Raw genomic sequence first — 18,842 nt, 5'->3', positions numbered from 1 at the left:
TACAATGTGGATACAGACCCATGTTATAACCCAGGGGAATTAGTGATTCACTTGTCTTACTCTTCGCCACATAAACCTTTATACCCATTTGGGTATAAATGAGGTAATCCCCCCCCCCCCCCCCAATACTTAATACAGTTGATTTCAAATCACCCACAAACTCATGATACTGTTGCAAAACACTGTGGAAGCTGCACTTTATTGAGAAAAAAAAAATCTACCAAATTCTGCATACATTTATTTATATATTTAACAAAAATATAAATCTGCAGGTACAATGCAGTTAATGCTAATTTGATGAATAGAATAACCTTCATGTTCTGACCATCCTGCACATATCCCACCCACCCCCATGATGGAAAGGATCCATTTTATATACACAAAGCACCGATCAACAGTGTTCTTCCCCCCCCCGCTCAACTGGACCCTACTGCCACTTACCCAACATTCAAATATTAAATCATTAAACATACTTTATTTGTGCTTGATTGATCTAGTATGGCTTAATAGAATAGTCCCAAAACTGCTAACCCAGCCCTTCTGGCACTCTCGACAAGCTAGAGCAAACAAAAGTATTTAAAAGATTTCAAATAGTATTTCAACCCAGATCTGACACCTAGAGCTGACCACCACAGCTCTTTCCCCTGCCTCCTGTGACCACCTCCTTTCCCCCAACCCCAACGCTGGTCTATGTAAAGATGGCCCGAGCATGAAGGACACTCTGCACATTTATTTTGGAAAGGCAGCCATAGAATTGTTCCATGTAAAATAAATTACATGCCAAGTGTAAAGAATAAATCTGGATCGTTCCCAACGCAATGCAGGCAAATCACAAATGTAGTGCCTTGCTAGTGAGTGAAAATGTTCCCTTAAAAGAAAAAAGACCCTAGCTCACAGAATTGACTGTTGAATCATTACACTTGTTTCATGCCAATATCACCCCGGGGTTGTGACTGAGCTGCTAAGTACTGTGCTTGACATTATGCTGGTTCAGTGATTAGAGCTGCATCAGTCTGAGTCGGTTACATGTTTCCATCTTTATATTATTATTTTTTTTACCTCAGTCACTCTCAAACTCCAATTATACAAATCAAATCATACCCATGTATACACCTGAATACCTCCCACAAGGAAGAGTTTAATGTCATTCATTTCTTTTCCCCTATTTCATATTCTCTGTGGGTATAAATAAATACAAACAATGCACAAGGAATGTCTACTGCAAACGTAATAAAATTATTTTTGAAAATCATGGTATAAACAGAGGTTAGCTTTACTAATCAGTTATGGTTAAATTAGATAATGTACGATTGATGATCGGATCAAGCAATTCTGTGTGATAAACCACTATTTTCCATACATAACAGCAGTCAAATGTCTCCCTTTCCGCAACCATTTGTATCTATTATTACAGAAGACAAATGGGATGAGTGATCCCTGTAGAGGGGTTAGAATGGCAACGCACACTTTCTCGGAAGACAAATTACAAAAATGGGATCCGTGTCCTATACTTGACGCCTCTTGGACATGGTTTCCCCCCTTGAGTCCTTATTTGTGCTGATATTCTCGACGAGGAGTATAACAGCTAACTGGATTTTTGCTTGAAAGTTAGTCTCGCTGCTTCATGGTTTGTCTTCGGAGGGCAAAAGCCTCCTTTTTAGGTTACATGAACTGCATCTGCTGAGAGAAAGATAAAAAAATACATTCAACATGGCCTTTAAGTGCCTAACGTTAATACTCCTTGTTTCCCTTGATAACAAACCATGTTCCTTCACAAAAAGTAGGCCAGAATACAATAAAATATCTACAAAGATTTTTCTTTCTCCAGCACTTGCGTTCTCGGATGTGTGTTTGATCAGGACAGCAGTGTGTCCTCAAGGAAGGTCATTGACACGATTCAGTTAATCGCCAGTCCTGTGTCATGACTAGTTGAGAAGTCCTCCGGCACAAAACAGGACTTACGATTCTTAGATCAAAAATGCCTTCCATCCAGGACATACTGTTGGCAAAAATCAAACACACCTGAAAGCGTAGTGCAGAAGAAATTACTATCTATTAAATACATTCTGGCCACATTGATTTAATGCAAATGGAATGTATTGCAATGAAGATAACAGCAAAAAACTATTAAGTGTTTGAAGCAGGGGTTGAAACCGGTTCAGGGAACAGAACTGAAAACCGTAAAGTAACATTTTAAGGAACAGAAACAGAACCTTTACTTTAAAAGCATGGGAAGCAGTGAATTAAAAAAATATATATTTTACGTTCCAGGCATTTTTTTTCAAGTCCCACAACAAACACCTATGCAAAGCCCTCACTCTGTCACTCAACAACTTATTCCAGTGTCTGCCTGCAAGCTGAAAATCTTTGCCTGTGCGATTTTAGGCTACCTGCCCCTCCAAAGCATAGGCTACTGTACTGACGTTAGTTACAAGCTTGATTCAGAAGATAGGGAGAAAGATTTTTTTATTAGCTAGAGAAGAATGGATTAACTTTTTCAATGCTAGTTAAGGATACTACAGGTCTAGTTATCACGTTTCAAGTTGGATCTATTAACTACAGAAAAGGTAAGACGCGTTTTTAATTCTGGTGCCACTCTGCACATACGAGCTTGCTAGCTAGCTCAAGCTTTCAAGCTTGTTAGCTACAGTAGCTAGCTCAAGCTTTCAAGCGCGTTAGCTAGCTAGCTCAAACTAAGGACATTTAAAGTTGCTCCTCCTAGGTATAATTCTGTGGACCTAATTCGTATAATGCATGTCATAAGATGCCCAGCATTTAGCCTCAACGCTCTCTCCCCATCCGCAAAATTTCAGACCATGTAAACAACTAGCTTGCCTACTCTCTTAAGTTATTTAATGAGCTAAATGTAAACCAAAAAATAAATAAAAAATAAGAACAATATAAACCAGTACTTTGAGGGGTTTGAACCGGTTCAGAACTTTATTTTGCTGGAGTGAACAGTGGAACAAAACGAAGTGGTTCTGTTCAGAACGAATCGATTGGAATATAATTTTGGTTCCACCCCTGGTTTGAAGCTTGAATTGCAGCATGATAAACAAACAGGGCTGAAGTCCACTCCAGAGAAAATAAACATTTAGCAGAATTGTCTCAAAGGGCTCCATTTTGTCAGCATAGACGAGTGTCAAAAGAAACCACATTACTCCAATATTAGTGGTGACATTTATTTTAACGGTCAACTTGCACAAGAGGCTGCTGATCATTTATGCAAATGCATGTAAATGGTCAGTGAATATTTGATGCACACCAATGTGGCTTTGTTTCCAAAATAAATGTCTCAGTTTATGGAGTGATGCAATCTGTTAACAGCGCTGCTTTCATTATGTTGTCAAAATGTCACATGGGCCAATGTACTTTTTGAAAAGTCTTGTTTCGCAGTCTAGGTCAGACTTCCGTGCAGACATGCAAGGCAACGGAGCAAGCAACATCTTACAGGTGGTTGAGTGATTATGACAGGAAAGACTGGGCCATTAAGCTTTGAAGCACAAATAATTATCAAACCCAAGAGACATTGGTGTGTTGGCAAGCGGAGCAGAAGTGTGCAGATATGAGCATGCAGCACACACACACACATTGTACCTAAAGAGGTTCTACAAGAAATCCTTGAGAGAGAGTTGTGCAAAGGGGTCCTTTCCTGGTGCTCTGAGAGGACTCTGACTGGAAGGACTAGAAGCTGCCGAGGGCTAGTTCAGAGAGAGAATGACAGGGTGAGGGGAAATTGAGGAACGGCTAGAGAAGGAAATTACAAACAAGAGGGGAGAACCTAGCTACAGATATAAAGGGAGCAGAATGGAGAGAACAGGGTCAGGTCCAGAGTGTAGCGCCCTAACACGGTCAGTGTGGAGGTAAAACCTTACAGCTCTTGACAAGAGGACAGCAGATAAATCATGTCAGAAAACAATACATGCTTCACAAGATATTCTCCTAAGGCAGCTACCGTTCTGATTTAGAGCCTACTGAAGAGATGAAAGGAGGATGAGGGTGTTATATCCTATTCTAAATACTATGTTGACATGCCAGGCATCATTCAGAATAATAGCTGAAATGGTACGAAGGTGAATGAAAGCGCGTTCTGAATAGAAGTCCCAAAGTGCAGAATTCCTATTGACATCCAGAATATAATTCCTTAAGTCACTTGCCACTTTAAACCATTTACCAGTGATATGGAATAACCATGTGTATATTCCAATACCACTTTTATGGAGAATGAGTTGTGGGGCTGGATAACGCATCCTGCAGATAGATTTTTCATACAGACAGCAGGCATACCACCTCAGAGGGTGTTGAAGTTGGCCACAGAGTCAGACTTCTTTCTGTTGCAAAAGGCAGTAGAGAGCATGGTTGGGCTCAAATCCATACTAAACTGACCCAAGATCAGCGTCTACGAGGCAACATCACCCTACTGCTTGGCATCTGTTCAGAGAAAAGCTACCAGGGAAGGGAGTAGAATGGAGAGTCCTGTACCTGTGCTCCTGGGGCCGGGCCAAAGGGGTTGGCTGGCCTCATGACTGGTTGGCTGTACATCATAGTGGGCTGGGTCATCATGCCCATGGAACCCATCTGGGGAGGCTGAAGGAAGACAAACAAAAAATGAAATTGTGAAAATCAAATCGTCATGAAAGTTTTGCGTGCACCAAATTCTTTCCTGCTGAAGAAATGGTGATATTCTGACAGAATTGCTCGTTTATTTCAGTGGTATATGACGGGTTACATAGTAGTACGATGTCTCAGTTCAAACACAGTCGAGTTTTAAGAGAACAAAATCATTGTACATGTTGTCCTCAGCTGATTTGACACTGGTTACTGATAAACTATAGTTCAAATATAGCTCCATATTGAGACACGAGCACTGGGATGTAAAAGTTAATGGCTGAATCAGCTCGTCTTGATGCACATCAACAGCTTGCATTGTCAATCATTACAAGATGACATCCATTACAATGTCTTGGTCATTTTTCCATTTGATTCGTCATGGACCTTTTGGCTAGTCTGTGGGTGTAGAAATGAACGAGAACATAGTATATAATTTACTGTGCAATAGTGTCACAAATTGGTCCTAGTGTCACATTTTTCAAAAACCTAACAAGGTATTCCCCACCAAGATTCTCTTCCCAATAGAATTTAGAACCCCAGGAAACAGGGTCATGTTCATTATACCGCACGCAATGGAAAACTTTTGCAACAGAAAACGAAAATGTGCATTTCTTATTGGACATTAGGGTTTTTTTACCTGCAATTTCTAATAACCCATCCGCAACCACCCGACTACGTGCTAATGAAAATCTGAGGCCGCATCCAACCCTAACCCGCAAATATAGAAAATGCACTATAAGCTACAGTCAAAGACTGCAGAACAATTTGACAGGGGGTGCAGGATTTTGTTTTTCCATTTAAATATATGTTTCTGCTTATAATTTGTACAGTTTTTGCTGGTGAAATTTAACATTTTGATCATTGCAAGGAGTTGGCCCTACGGCTTCATTGAAAGCACAGGGATGGGTGCCTTTGTATCAGAAGATCTATATTCATAAAATGTCTAGGAGGGCTGATCTAGGATCAGGCCCCCTCCTGTCCATGCCTTATAATCTAAAAAGGCAAAACTGATCCTACATTGAGACGTTTTATGAACCCAGGGCCTGGAGTGAACCAGAGGCAAATGTATAATCTTAAAAAACGATTTAAAAAAATGTAAACCCAGCAAACAATTGTTATTGGTTCAAAGTGGAATTATCTTTGTCAGCTAAAAAATAAGGTTCAGAAATATGATGTACTGAGGGAAGCATTCACAAAGCTCCAGAAGTCAGATATGGTTGCACATTCTTAGAAAGATTGAGGCATGGCTGCAAGAGGTTGAAAAGATCCACCCCCCCAAAAAGAATACTTACCATTCCATATGCCATCATTCCCGTCGGCGTCGTTGCAGGGAAGGCCATGACAGATGGTGCCTGAGATGACAAGCAAAGATGGTCACTCTCAATAAACCAGGACACTCCGTCACTTTTACGCAAAGTAAACATATAACCAATTGTAAATAATGACAGTTTTATATTCATGTGATTAATGAACTAAATAAACTTTTGCAAAATAACAGGTGCAAATGCTTAGTCATTTTGGTCCGTATAGTTCCCTCCTCTCCAGAAACAACCGACCTGAACAAAGTTGTCTTTGTTCATCTCTCAGACAAGCTACAATTGTCCCATTCACATGCAACACTTCAGTGTCATTGGCTGCCTGCTTCCACTTTGGCAAGACTAATGGCACATCTGGGAAACATTTGGCATGCCTGTCCTTATTCCCCCTAGTTTACCCTTACAGTGTGTGTTAGGGTGAGAGAGAGAGAGCCCTGAAGCAAAAGCTGTTACTTGCAGGTGCAGAGCTGCTCTTCTGAAAAAGACAGAGAGAGGGGAGCTTTTATAGAGAAACTGCTAGACTCTCAAACAGCCCTCAGAGTAGTAACAAACCCCGATTTGTTTTAACATCACAGGCCTTTCAGTTGTATGAAAAGGCACCCTCGGGAAGGAAATATTTAATTAGCAAATCAAGCCATTGAAAAACGGACAGAATGAACAAGTGGACGTATATAAACATAAATGTGGGTTTCATTACATACTCAGCACTTGTTTCGATAGTCCAACAGCCATTTAACTTCTCACATTCATCACAAATGCTTTGCATAAAAGCATACTCGGCAGACAATATAGGCCATGCAAAACGATTGCAGACATTTGCTTGAATAGGAAAATATGGAGGTAAATATCAGGTTCTGGAGAAGCTCACTCTGCAATAGTCATCATAGCCCAGCACCTTTGACAACAACACTAAAACACAATGTTGAGATTTTAGGCCAGGGGGGGGTCCACTGTGGAAGCTTAAATCACAGTCAATTCAATGGGACAGAAACCATTCCTGTCAACCACTGTTGCATGGCAGTAAAGTTCTGATTCAAAAGACTCTTACCAGAAAGTGTCCAGGGTGAAGTGAAAAAAAGTTAAATGTTGCTTAATTAAAACATTATTTTAAGTATGAGTTTTTCCTGACAAACTTTTGGAATCCCATTTTGATCGTATAGCCCAAAAAGGTTAACATCTTACATGGCCATCTCAATCAAACATAATGCTTACAAATATTGGTGTACGGCAGTTCGTTTTTTGGGATGTCAAGTATCAGGGAGACTGAACATCCAACAAGACAGAAAGAAAATGTAAATCTGTATTTCCATTCAAAACAAAGGCCGCTTTCAACAGCTTGGAAGGTGATAGTCATTCTTGGTGATCAAGGTAACCACCGAATGAAAAAAAAAAAAAAAATGTTGATTGATTTTACTACCATTAACCTTCCACTGAATTATCAGTTAGAATGTGGCAAAATCTTAACTCCGGGTTTTCACCAGATACTATTTCTAATGACCAAACAGAAAGCAGTCATTTTCAATGAAAGGTAGGTGAAGTGCAGAGACTTGACGATGCCATCAGAACTTTATGCAAATCATGAGCAGTCGCTTTGCGGTAATAACCAAACTGGGGTATGTCTTGCTACCCAGCTTTGACACTGTGCTGGATAGGCTCCCAGCCAACATGCTGTTTTGCACATTGTTCAGAAGAAACAACCACAAGGGGGGAAAAAAATTAAATAATAACAATTGAAGAGATGCCTTTCAGTAAAGTGATATCTGGGTAAAACATAGCATAAAGTGTGTTAGTTTTAGATCATGCAGCTACCCAAGATCTTACCTCAGTTTCTTGTCCATCCTCCCATTGGCTTTGACAGTATCAATAGACAAAGATACCATGGTCTTTCGGCATATTTCCATAACAGTGGTCTCTTGATAATAGCGGACTAGGCTTTTTGTTGTTGTAAGAATGCTTATTTAACATTCTTATGGAAACACCATACCCACTCACAAATCATTGAAACCTTTTTGGAAACCCTTCACTTGAACCTTCATTCATGAGCTTGGAGAACACCGTCTTAATAATGACATTTGAAAGTGTTGTGAACAGGCGAGATCAGCTTATGGAAACAGGTCTTGCTAACTTTTACCGAGTTGGGGTGGTCTAGTGGTTAACGCCACCACCCTCAAAACATACAAGGGCACACGGTAGCAAAAGGGGGTGTTCCCATTGTAGAAATTCAGATGGTTTCACCCTACTAAACCACGTCATGTTATGACTGTCACAACAGTTATGTCCTTATTATACAGGTAGTATGTGACACTTAATGCAGGCTCAGAGTAAGGTGTGACCAGAAGTTCAATAAAAAGACAGCAAAGGATTATAAAAAAAGAATAATAAATAAAAAAATGATGTACAGTAGGTGTAACGACTGTCCATGGACGTATTCTTATAGTCTAGAGACATGTCGTTAGACCTAGTATAAACCAGCCTTTGGAGAACTAAGGGCTGAGCTGAGGAGAGGTCAGTCATGACAGATCATGCTGTAGCATCGGTGTTAGATTGAGGTCAGCAGGTCATAAGGCGCCCACGGTGCAGACCACAGGGCGGGTGATGAGTGACCCGGGCCTCTTGGCCCACAAGTCAGAGAGAAGGCGTGGCTGGGTGAATGTGTGGGATTAATACCAGGCATGCCAGCTTTGGTCAAAGAGCAGGAAATGGTACAACCATTGAAACTTACGTATTGTGGGAAATGCATTCCGTTCTGTATTTTTTTCCCCAGGAGAACAATTATACAATGCAGCAGACATTTGAGACAGAGATTAGAAAATATTGAAACAACAAAATACAAGTTTAATTACCGACACACAGTAACAAAGGCAGTTGGCGCCTTCTGTCCATATGATCCGTATGCACCGGGAACTTAAACCAGCGTTTGGGTTGGATAAACAATTCCAAAAGCAGATGAGGAAATGGCACATTTCCTTTCATAAATCGTATAATTTATATTGATCAATGCAATCGACTTTTGTGATCAGAACTTTGAAAACTATAGATAATTAAGACTTATACCGAACAAACTTACCATGGCGGCAGGGTTCCATGTGGTAGAGGGAGCAGTCTTTGGTTGCCAATTGTTTCCACCTGTCAACTTCTTCTCACCAGGCTGACTCCAATGAATATCACTAAATAAAAAAATGTAAATGTTAATTATTTTTCATTTAACTGCCACATCAGTATTGGGGGGGGGGAGAAAAAAATAAGTGATTCCAGTTTAGTTAACATAGCATTCTTACTTTTTTGCCACACCATTGCCAATTCCCAAATCTGAAAAGGAAAGAGAATGCATTGACAGTTGAGTGCATAGAGCCACTGACTTGACAATGTCCAACAGAGCTGGCACGTGACACTTCATCTGGAAGCTGGTCTGCTAAAAATGTTGAGTACTCAGCAATTGCATATGCAGTTGACCATTACAGTAAAGTAGGAGAAAGGCCTAAGGAGCACGTTAATGATACATACTGCCCACAAGGTTGGCCAAGGACGAGTCCAGGTCGTCGGACACCAGCTTCCCAGGCTGCTGTCCGCTGGGGATTAGCCCCTGGCCGGGCAAGGAGGCCACTGTGGGTTTGAGGATGCCATCTAAAACATTGTTTTAAAAGAAAAGGGGGGCAGGGTGGGAGGGAGTGACGGAGGGAAAAACAAGGTAGTAAAGGCACGCCAGACGACACATAACAATGACACACAACACCAGAGACGAGACAGGTAAGAGGAAATGGTTAACGTGAGCGAAATGGGAAGCGGGTGTCGCATGTGAAAATGACATTTCTGGCGGTCCGGGACTAAGGAGTGTGTAGTCAACTCACTCACCCAGTCATGCATGTGCCATGCAAAAGCCAAGGCCCAAAGTATGTGTTCACCCAATGGACAAGGGAGAGAAACAAAAACAACGGTGAGGTCGTGAGCAAAGCGCCCCAAAAACCACACATTACATACGTGTACATTCTCCGCTCTTCACTAACATTTTATTGAGCACCAAAGGGCCCTTCACTGACAAATGCTCCCATTGGTGATGTGCTTATGACTTCGTAGGCACAACTACTCAGGAGCAGTAGTCTATATTAAGAGAGATTGAAATAGTGCCAATACTCATTTCCTAAGCTCTTCCATTTCCTTAAAGATCATGCAAGATTAGACAATGTGAAAGGAATAAATTGACTAGATGGACTTTAAAGTAATACTACTATGCATTTTACATTCTGTGATGTATCATGGAATGTTTTTTCTTTACAGAAAGTTTTTTTTTGGGGGGGGGGGGTTTATTAACAGTAGAAAAATTGACAAAGTACTAAAATATGTTTTTTTAATGTAGTATTCATTTAAAAAGAGACACTTTAAAGGAATACTATGCTAAATGCATCATACTGGCTGTATTTTGAAAGTTGTACATCTTGAAAACTTGATTGCTTACGTGCAAAACATTCTGGGACTATATCAACAACAGAATAATGAAAAATACCAAAAGAAAGTTTTTGGGTAGAGTTTCTTTTAAGTGTTATGTTACAGTGTGATGCTGAGGAAAGCACTACCTGGAGTCTTTGGGTTCTATTCATGACAAACTGCCATGTTGCAGGCCTCAGCAGTGAAAGAGTTCAATAAGTGTTCACTAAAGAAGCTAAAAGGCACCAGAGCAGACCTGAAAACCACCATGTCTCGAATGACAGACAGGTAACTGAAAATAGTGCATATGAATCCCTGAGGGAAGTCTGTGCTTTCCCATCCTCCAAAATATACAAGATAAAATGAATGCTTCTTTTGGAACACTTCAAAGCAAATCATTCATGCACATATTTCATGGTGGTACATTTTCTAAATCATTGACCAATCACTCGCTGCAAGTATTTTGAAGTTATTTCCAAACAGCCAATCCAAGCACTGCGATGGCCCATGAGGTGAATTGCCCCCAGTGGGCAGCAGAGGATGTGGCACCCATGGGAGAAGCATTATGTTGCCCCTAGACACTGTTCTAAGTTCAGCTTTGTGATTCCCCTCTGATGGTTAAGGTTAGAATTAGGAGAGGGTACACTGATCCTAGAGATGTGCCGAAGGGTAACTTTTATGTTTGTGAATGTGAAGGGAGGGAACACTTCAAAGCAAATCATTCATGACCATATTTCATGGTGGTAAATTGGGAGGTAGGGGGATATGTGATCTTTACCAGCCGAGTCCACGTTGTTGCCAAACACAGAGTCAAAGTCGACATTAAGGCCTCTGGCGGTCTGAGGCTGCGAGGTGGGAGATGCTGAGAACCCTGGGTCAGAGGAAACAGAAGAGGGTTGGGGGCTGATATTAGTTGAGGCATTAATCAAGCCATTAAGCTTTCTGGTGCAAAATGGAAGTAATTTCTTTCAGTTGTTAACTTAAGTAGGATGGTTCCACCATCTTCAGCCATCTTGCAGAAACCCTGGTCCATTCAAATCTATTCTGTACACCCAAGCTCTCTTTTCGGATCAGAGAAAAGACAAGGAGACAGTAGGAATGGCAAGCCACAGGTACTTACCTCCAAATAGACCAGCTACAGCAGGGGTCTCAGATTGAAAGAGAGGGGTGGTAGGGTAAGATGCTGGCCCACAGAAGGAGTCTGACACACAACCAGAGGCAAGCAGGAAGGATGGACAGCAGAGAGGCAGTTTTAGAAGGCACGTTGAGAAACAAGATTAGAAATGAAGAAAAACAAGAAATGAAAAGTATAGCTCCAGGAAAGTGCATAAGAAGATGGTCAAAATGGAAAAGTAAAATCTAGCAGAGCAGTTTGTGAAAAGGAAGGAATTCTTCAAAAAGCTTAAACACAAAACCCTAGTACTAAAAGCAAAATGGCAATCAGGAAAGCAACTAGACTAGAGCAAACATGAACCCGAGGTAGGTTCAGGGTCCTATGTTTCCATGGTTTCCAGAAAACATAGGTCAGTTGGGTTCCCCATCATAGTACCTGAGATAAACTGCTCTATCCGCACTGTGTGCTCATGATCAGATGCAATGGAGGTGCTCGAATCAATAAAGGGATTGTAATGATCTGGAGAATAAAAAAATAAAATACAAATTCAAGCAACAATGTGATTGTTTGCTTTATCACTTTAAAAAAAAGGCAAAAACAAGTGACAGAAGTATTTTGTTACATTATATGCTATGAACCTACATGGGTGAGCAAACAGTCAGCGCATTCCAAAATCTCCTGTGTCATCACTGCACACAGTCAAACAAAAACAACTAATATACTGTCACAATAAGGGTTTTAGGTAATGGTGCTAGCAATTGACGAAGACCACACGGTCAAAATGCATCATCTTTTTCAAAATAAAATTTGCACCATGAACTTAAAACCTTGTTGGTGCGGTCATTTATGGGAGACGCTATCACCTTTCCTTATTTGGAATACCAAAGACCTACAATGACCCAGATAAGCACCTGATTCCTGAGAAAAACGTTGGTAGCGCCAGCACGTCTAACTACAACATCATATACCCCATGTAAACACAAATCCACACACACTCACACAGCTTGAGTTGTAAACACTAGGACAAAGAGGGCAGAATGGTGCATGCAGGCTGAATATGACAAATGGGGACAAATAAAGAAAAATGTTGTTTACCACCAAACATTTCATGACTGGGTGTCCTAGAACTAACACCATCGGAAGATTCAACAGGTAGATGGACAGCATCAACAACAGGATGTGATAGGAAAGGGTTAAAGTTTGGAATGGAGTCGTCGACAGCTTCTGTAGAAGTAAAAGGATCTACACAGGTAAAGGGAACAAACAGAAGAAGAGAGAACCGGGAGATATTAGTAGAGGACGATGAGTCAGGTCAAACTAAGCATGCGGAAACACAACAACAGGGTGCGGCAGAACATAAAACCCATGCTAGATTTCCCCAGACAGAATTCTTAATGAACTGCGAGTTTCCTTATCACAAATACTCAACGTATCATTGCAAGAAAACGAAACAGCCTCGTTGTCACCCAGAGTCATGAAAATTGTATCTAAGCTACAGTAAGCAATATTTGACATGAAGCAGGTTCTTCCATCACATGCATCTAACCCCATGTGTTTACACCAAAGGCCATATACTAAATTTGTGCACCAGTCCAAAATGTTCACTTCTTGACATGAAAAAAAACAGAGCCTTAAAAAGGGATACATCGGAATTTTGGCAATGAGGCCCTTTATCTACTTCCCTAGAGTAACATGAACTTGTGGATACCATTTGTATGTCTTTGTGTCCAGAATAAAGGAAGTGTAGTACTTTCGCGAGCCAACGCTATCTAGCGATAGCACAATGACTGGAATAAAACACAAAAGAACAACGTTTCAGTTGAGGGACACTAAACTTCGTGTATTTGTAAGTGAAAAGGCCAACACAGTTAGGTTGGTTTGTATCTAATAATTTCAACCTTATCATTATTTACTTTCCATTGACACAAGACCCTGAATTCCAAAGCACACACAACATTACAAGGCACTCAAGATAAAGGTGCCTCTTAAATTTGACACCTCCGTCATGAGGTTTAACTACCAATCCCATGAATGATGGACAGAAGGTGTCATAGGAATCAGATGGGGTAAATTAATAACTTGAATAATACTATGAATAAATATGCGTACAGTCATGATACAGACCAGCCGGAGTTGCTGACAGTTTGTCTAGCAAAGTACCCAACTGTGACTAAACTGTTGATCGACTTTATCTGATATTGAGAAGTCTTACCACCCAAATTGTATTTTATCCCCATTTTCTATCTTGTCTCATTCCTGCAACCCCTCAATGGGCTCAGGAGGCAAAGGTCGAGTCACGCGTCCACCAAAACATGGCCCGCCAAACCGCGCTTCTTAACACCCGCCTGCTTAACCCAGAAGCCAGCCGCACCAATGTGTCGGAAGAAACACCGTTCTACTGACGACCGAGGTCGGCACACGGCCCGCCACAAGGAGTCGCTAGAGTGCGGTGAGCGAAGTAAAGCCGCCCTGGCCAAACCCTCCCCTAACCCGGACGACGCTGGGCCAAATTGTGCGCCTCCCTATGGGACTCCCGATCACGGCCGGCTGTAATACAGCCAGGGATCGCACCCGAGTCCGTAGTGACGCCTCTAGCGCTTTCAGGAGTTAGGTCAAATACACAAGGTATATCCCCCACCAGCAAACTTACTGAGTTAATAAGCTGTTTAAGTAGGCACAGGTTTGCTTGAACATGTCTGACTATGACGCATGTACAGGCCTATCACATTAGTTTACACAGAGGAATACAATGAAAGAGTGTGTATATGTACAGTATGCTTGTCAATAAGGGGTGTAAAACAGGCATCCACTGTGTGATGGGAGCTTTCACCTCCCCATGTGTTGGCTGTCGGCAGGCCAGTGGAGCTGGGCAGTGCCTGCTGCTGAAACGCAGGCTGCAAGTCCAGCAGGTCGCTCGCCGCCTTGGAAGTGCTTGAGTGGGGAGGAGGAAGAGAAGAAGTGTAAAAGACAAAGGTGCATCAGTCTCCCAAAAAGCTAAATCCCTAATTCTACTGTAGCCTATTCAAAAAGTTGTCATAACGCTCAAGGTAGAAGTTGCATCTAGCAGCGGACGGGGGCTTTCTACCTATTCCTTACTCCCACACCTCACCTACAAAAAAAAAAAGTTTAAAATAATCCCAAACATTTCAAGCACACACACTGAAGACAAAACGTTGCAGTCTTGTTTGAGCAGCCGAGCGGGAGAAACAGTAGTCTCTCAAAGTCACATGCAATCAATACCCTTTGTACAGCCAGAGGCGCTCCATGAACAGCTACCCTGATCTGATTCAAACATGGGAATGCAATACGTTCTAGCCGTGCAGTTAAGCAACAAGCACCCGTGCCATCCACCTTTATGTTGGAGCTACAATTATATCATTATTTTTAATGCTTACATTTATGTAGGAGATTATTTTTTAGAAGTACATTGACATTCATGCAGCTGTGGCACAACAGATACGTTCCACTGGCATCGGTTTCTTTAGGTGGGCAAAGGCACAGGAAGGAGTGTGTAAGAATAGATGGGCAGGCCTATTAATAGCAATGGAGTGTTTGGCTCTATGGTTACAAGGCACTGACTGTCTAGTCTGGCTTCTCTTGGAATAGGCCCTGAACTACTGAACAGTGGCTTGCTAGTGTGGAATGAGGTTCGCCCAGTCTAAATTCAACAACCTCAACCACGAGGCTATTATTAATGCCCCACTCAAAGATCTGAAATAACTGGATGGGTAAACATAGGGTGCAACCCTATTCCCTATAGGGCTCTGGTCAAAGGTAGTGTATTTTATAGGGAATAGGATGCCATTTGGGACACACCCATAAACTCCACAAGGCGTTGTGATCATATCAGTGCCTGGGCACTATGCATGTAACCTAGTTTTTTGGCCAACTCCGCCACTTTTACATTAATGTGCACTGAACAGAATGGAATTATAATTGTAGACACGGGTACATAAAACCACTACAGAAAATAAAAGGAAACAGCAACATAGTGTGTTAATAGGGCGTTGGGCCACCACAAGCCAGAACAGCTTCAATGCGCCTTGGCATAGATTCTACAAAGGCCTGGAACTCCATTGGAGGGATACGACACCATTCTTCCACGAGAAGTTCCATAATTTGGTGTTTTGTTGATGGAAAACGCCATCTCAGGCACCGCTCCAGAATCTCCCATAAGAGTTCAATTGGGTTTAGATCTGGTGACAGACAACCATGGCATATGGCCAAACTATTCATTGACCACTTGTGCCCTGTGGATGGGGGCATTGTCATCCTATGGGGGCATAGCCACGGTAGCCAATATAATGGCCTGCCTAGCATTTTTATGCATGATCCTAAGCACGATGGGATGTTAATTGCAGAAGCACCCGCTTTCATTATACTTTGTATGTATCCCTCATTTACTCAAGTGTTTCCATTAATTTGGGCAGTTTCATGTATATAAAAAGTACTTAGGCCAGCCAGCATGTCATCTATGATGGAGTGGAAGTATATTTTAAGTAAAGAAACATAACTGAGGGGTTAGGCTGTTTATTGATAAATGACAGTGCTACCAACCTTTAAGTACGAGCTGGCAGCAAAGCAATGGCACCAAATTCCTCATTATTTTGCTCAGCACAAGTTTTATTAGCTAGCTGAGTAACTAGAGTTTGTCTGTATGAACTACTAACATTCCTCAGTCTATGCAACTTCACAGCATTTTGCTAGACAGATCTGAAAGCTGTTGGAGTTGTTTGAATATCAGCCTCTGCCTTCACTACTCTGTCATGTTGGTTGCTTAGTGACAGACTCCTCACTGCATCAGTTACACTGGGAAGACACTGGTGTTGATGGTCAAAAGGGAGGAGGCAGTGGGGCATAGATATGGGTAAGGGCTAGGATAGAAAGGGTGCTCTCACCTGTTTGCGAAGCTGGGCGTGGAGAAGAGGTCGATGGCCGGTGCTGTGTTGATGGTCCCACCGTCCATTGACACAGGGGAGGCAGCCGTGGTGGCAGAGAAAGAAGGCCCCTTCTGGAGTTCCTTCAGACGCTGCTCCTAAGTGGAATGGGACAAATTCAACAAAATCCAACACCGGGCCTACCTACTAGCCTACTACTCAAATTAAAATACAAGCTCTGAAAATGTTATGTTTAACTTAATTTGGTGGTGGTGAGTCACTGGAATCGTCAGCCAATAACTAATGACCAGCGGAGAGCAACTTATGAGCTAAAAAAAGATATCCCAAAATGCTGAAAAGCCAGAACAGATTAAACCCAGTAGGGTAATAAGCAGAGCGAACAAGGCCACTAGAAGAAAAATGGACCTTTAGTGCTTTTAGTCGAGCCTGCTCTTCCTCCAGAGCTGCCTGTTTTTCCCTCTCGTCCACTTTGGTGAAAGATATGCCCGTGTTGGCCAAAGAGGAGACAGCGTTGGAGAGTGTACTAGCCCTTGAGGGACAGAAAAAGAGGAAGAGAGACAGGGGTCAGCTGGGGGGGGGGGGGGGGGGAAACTGTTAACCGGCCATTGTCAAAAGTGCTGTGCTGGCAGAAGAGTTCTACAAGCTCAGTAAAAGAAAAAGTGGTGCACATTTTTACAACTGCACTTTGATAGATGATGGCTACAATAGTAGCAGGAGGTTGGCATAAAATAGAAAGGATTTCTGCTTGAGAGGGATAATTGAATTTTATAATACACTTCTCCCATTCTAAACAGAAAACCCGTATGAGCACTGATGGTCAGTGCACATAATTATAGTGTATTCAAAGACACAAAAAGGATACAAAAATCAAATGCCCCTGATATTAGCCACAGACAAGTAGGTCTTTATTAACAATGTAGGACTTGCATAAATTGAAGATAAAAACACTGCAACTGTAGTTCCCGGAGCATTTGTCAATATTTTCAAGGAAACAACTGGCAAAACACAGAAAGGAAAAGCATACATTGGACCACAGTAACAAAACATATTGTTGGGATTGCTGCCCAACAACAAACACTTCAGCTCCAACTCATACCCACTTGCTAAATTTTGGTGCCTGCGCAAACAGGCTTTGTCTGACTGGACTGCATTGGACTGGCAGTGAGCAAAGGGAAGGTAAAATGACTACCTGCTGGCTGCTGTGGAATCTTTCACCTTCTTCCCTTCTAAAGAAGCCAAATGCTGCTCCAAGGCATCTAAGAGGCTACTGGGGGCCTATTATAATGGAAAGACACAGTGAGTTCAAAGTTCATGGAAAAAATATATAAAATCACAACCGGGTAACAGCAGACGGAAACACAAACAAACAGTAAGGATGCTCAGCTATTTCACAACGCACATGAAGAGAACATACTAGGCTTACAAACACAGAAAGAAAGAGAGTGAGATACAGATACTTACACAAACTGTAATCTGAAGATGGAAAGTTAAGGAAAGATACAGAATATAAAGGTGGTAATTGTCAGAGATAATAAAATTGGTTTTGGGAAAAAGGTACCAACTAACTAAAGGAATAGATCTATTTAAATTCATTTAAATCCAAAACATTAAAATACAAAGCACAAAATGAGGGACCTTGTAAAATACTGCTGGTCTTGGTAAAGCACCATCTGAACATGTTTGTTTTTACGATGTTAAACATGTTATTCTATGATTAGATATGTAAGTGAGAGATACACAGGTAACTGCCAAAATAAAGGAAACCCTTGAGTAAGTGATGTATACAAAGTATATTGAAAGCAGGTGCTTCCACACTGGTGTGGTTCCTGAGTTAATTAAGCAATTAACAGTCCATCATGTAGAAAAACGCCCAGTGACTCATTATTTTGGCTAGCATGGCTAGAAGAGATCTCAGTGACTTGTGGTCTCAAAAGGAACATTGGGGGGGGCTCAAGTAAAGTAAAAACAGTACAAATCTGATAAAATATGACGTTTTATATGATGCATTTCCTATTCAACAAAACTGTATGAAATTAGTTATTGTATGCTATATTTAGAAAAAAATCTAAGATGTCACCTTCCTTATAACTGTAAAATACATTTGTACATTTAAAACGTTAAAGAAAATGTGCATATTTTTTACAGGGTCTCTCTTGAACAAAACGTCTGCCCAGATCGCTGTGAACATCACAGAGCTCAAGCTTGGCTTCCTGAACTCACCTTTCATCTCTTATTGATCTTGTCCATCTATGACAAAGTGTTTTTTTTCAAAGCTATGAATAATTTTAGATTTCTGGCTATAAATCGATCTCTGAAGTGCGAATGAAATGAAATGGTAGGAAGGACATATCAGCGTCAAGTCGTGTCAGATTTGACATCCTGCTTCATACAGTCTGAAGAGACATACTCCGGTGTCCATGAGAATCAGGGCTACCACGCAATGCAAGCAGTTTCGTTCTACAGTGTCCACAGATCGATTTA

The 18,842-nt window shown here is 41.4% G+C and overlaps 1 protein-coding gene across 25 annotated transcripts in view; it reads right to left on the bottom strand.

Annotated features, from left to right (window-relative positions):
* Positions 1–167: 167 nt before the first annotated feature.
* The window catches only part of picalma (phosphatidylinositol binding clathrin assembly protein a), a 57,769-nt gene continuing 39,094 nt past the window's right edge, over positions 168–18,842 (bottom strand). For 2 of the 25 annotated variants that reach the window (XM_014136896.3, XM_014136897.3), the window contains 16 exons: positions 17,551–17,636; positions 16,767–16,890; positions 16,362–16,498; positions 14,294–14,394; positions 12,559–12,705; positions 11,899–11,982; positions 11,470–11,550; positions 11,128–11,220; positions 9,432–9,551; positions 9,206–9,236; positions 8,995–9,094; positions 8,650–8,673; positions 5,904–5,963; positions 4,483–4,587; positions 3,598–3,701; positions 168–1,680 (listed from right to left, as the gene is read on the bottom strand). In XM_014136896.3, the coding sequence (XP_013992371.1) occupies positions 3,609–3,701; positions 4,483–4,587; positions 5,904–5,963; positions 8,650–8,673; positions 8,995–9,094; positions 9,206–9,236; positions 9,432–9,551; positions 11,128–11,220; positions 11,470–11,550; positions 11,899–11,982; positions 12,559–12,705; positions 14,294–14,394; positions 16,362–16,498; positions 16,767–16,890; positions 17,551–17,636 (1,386 nt within the window). In that variant the 3' untranslated portion in view covers positions 168–1,680; positions 3,598–3,608. The remainder of the gene's footprint in view (positions 1,681–3,597; positions 3,702–4,482; positions 4,588–5,903; positions 5,964–8,649; positions 8,674–8,994; positions 9,095–9,205; positions 9,237–9,431; positions 9,552–11,127; positions 11,221–11,469; positions 11,551–11,898; positions 11,983–12,558; positions 12,706–14,293; positions 14,395–16,361; positions 16,499–16,766; positions 16,891–17,550; positions 17,637–18,842) is intronic. The other 23 variants (XM_014136895.3, XM_014136899.3, XM_045693419.2 and 20 more) reach the window with 23 other exon arrangements.

This window comes from Salmo salar, chromosome 13 (assembly GCF_965601325.2).
Source record: "Salmo salar chromosome 13, fSalSal1, whole genome shotgun sequence".
In the NCBI taxonomy this organism is placed as follows: Eukaryota; Metazoa; Chordata; class Actinopteri; order Salmoniformes; family Salmonidae; genus Salmo; species Salmo salar.
This window is presented reverse-complemented; position numbering and strand designations above follow the sequence as displayed.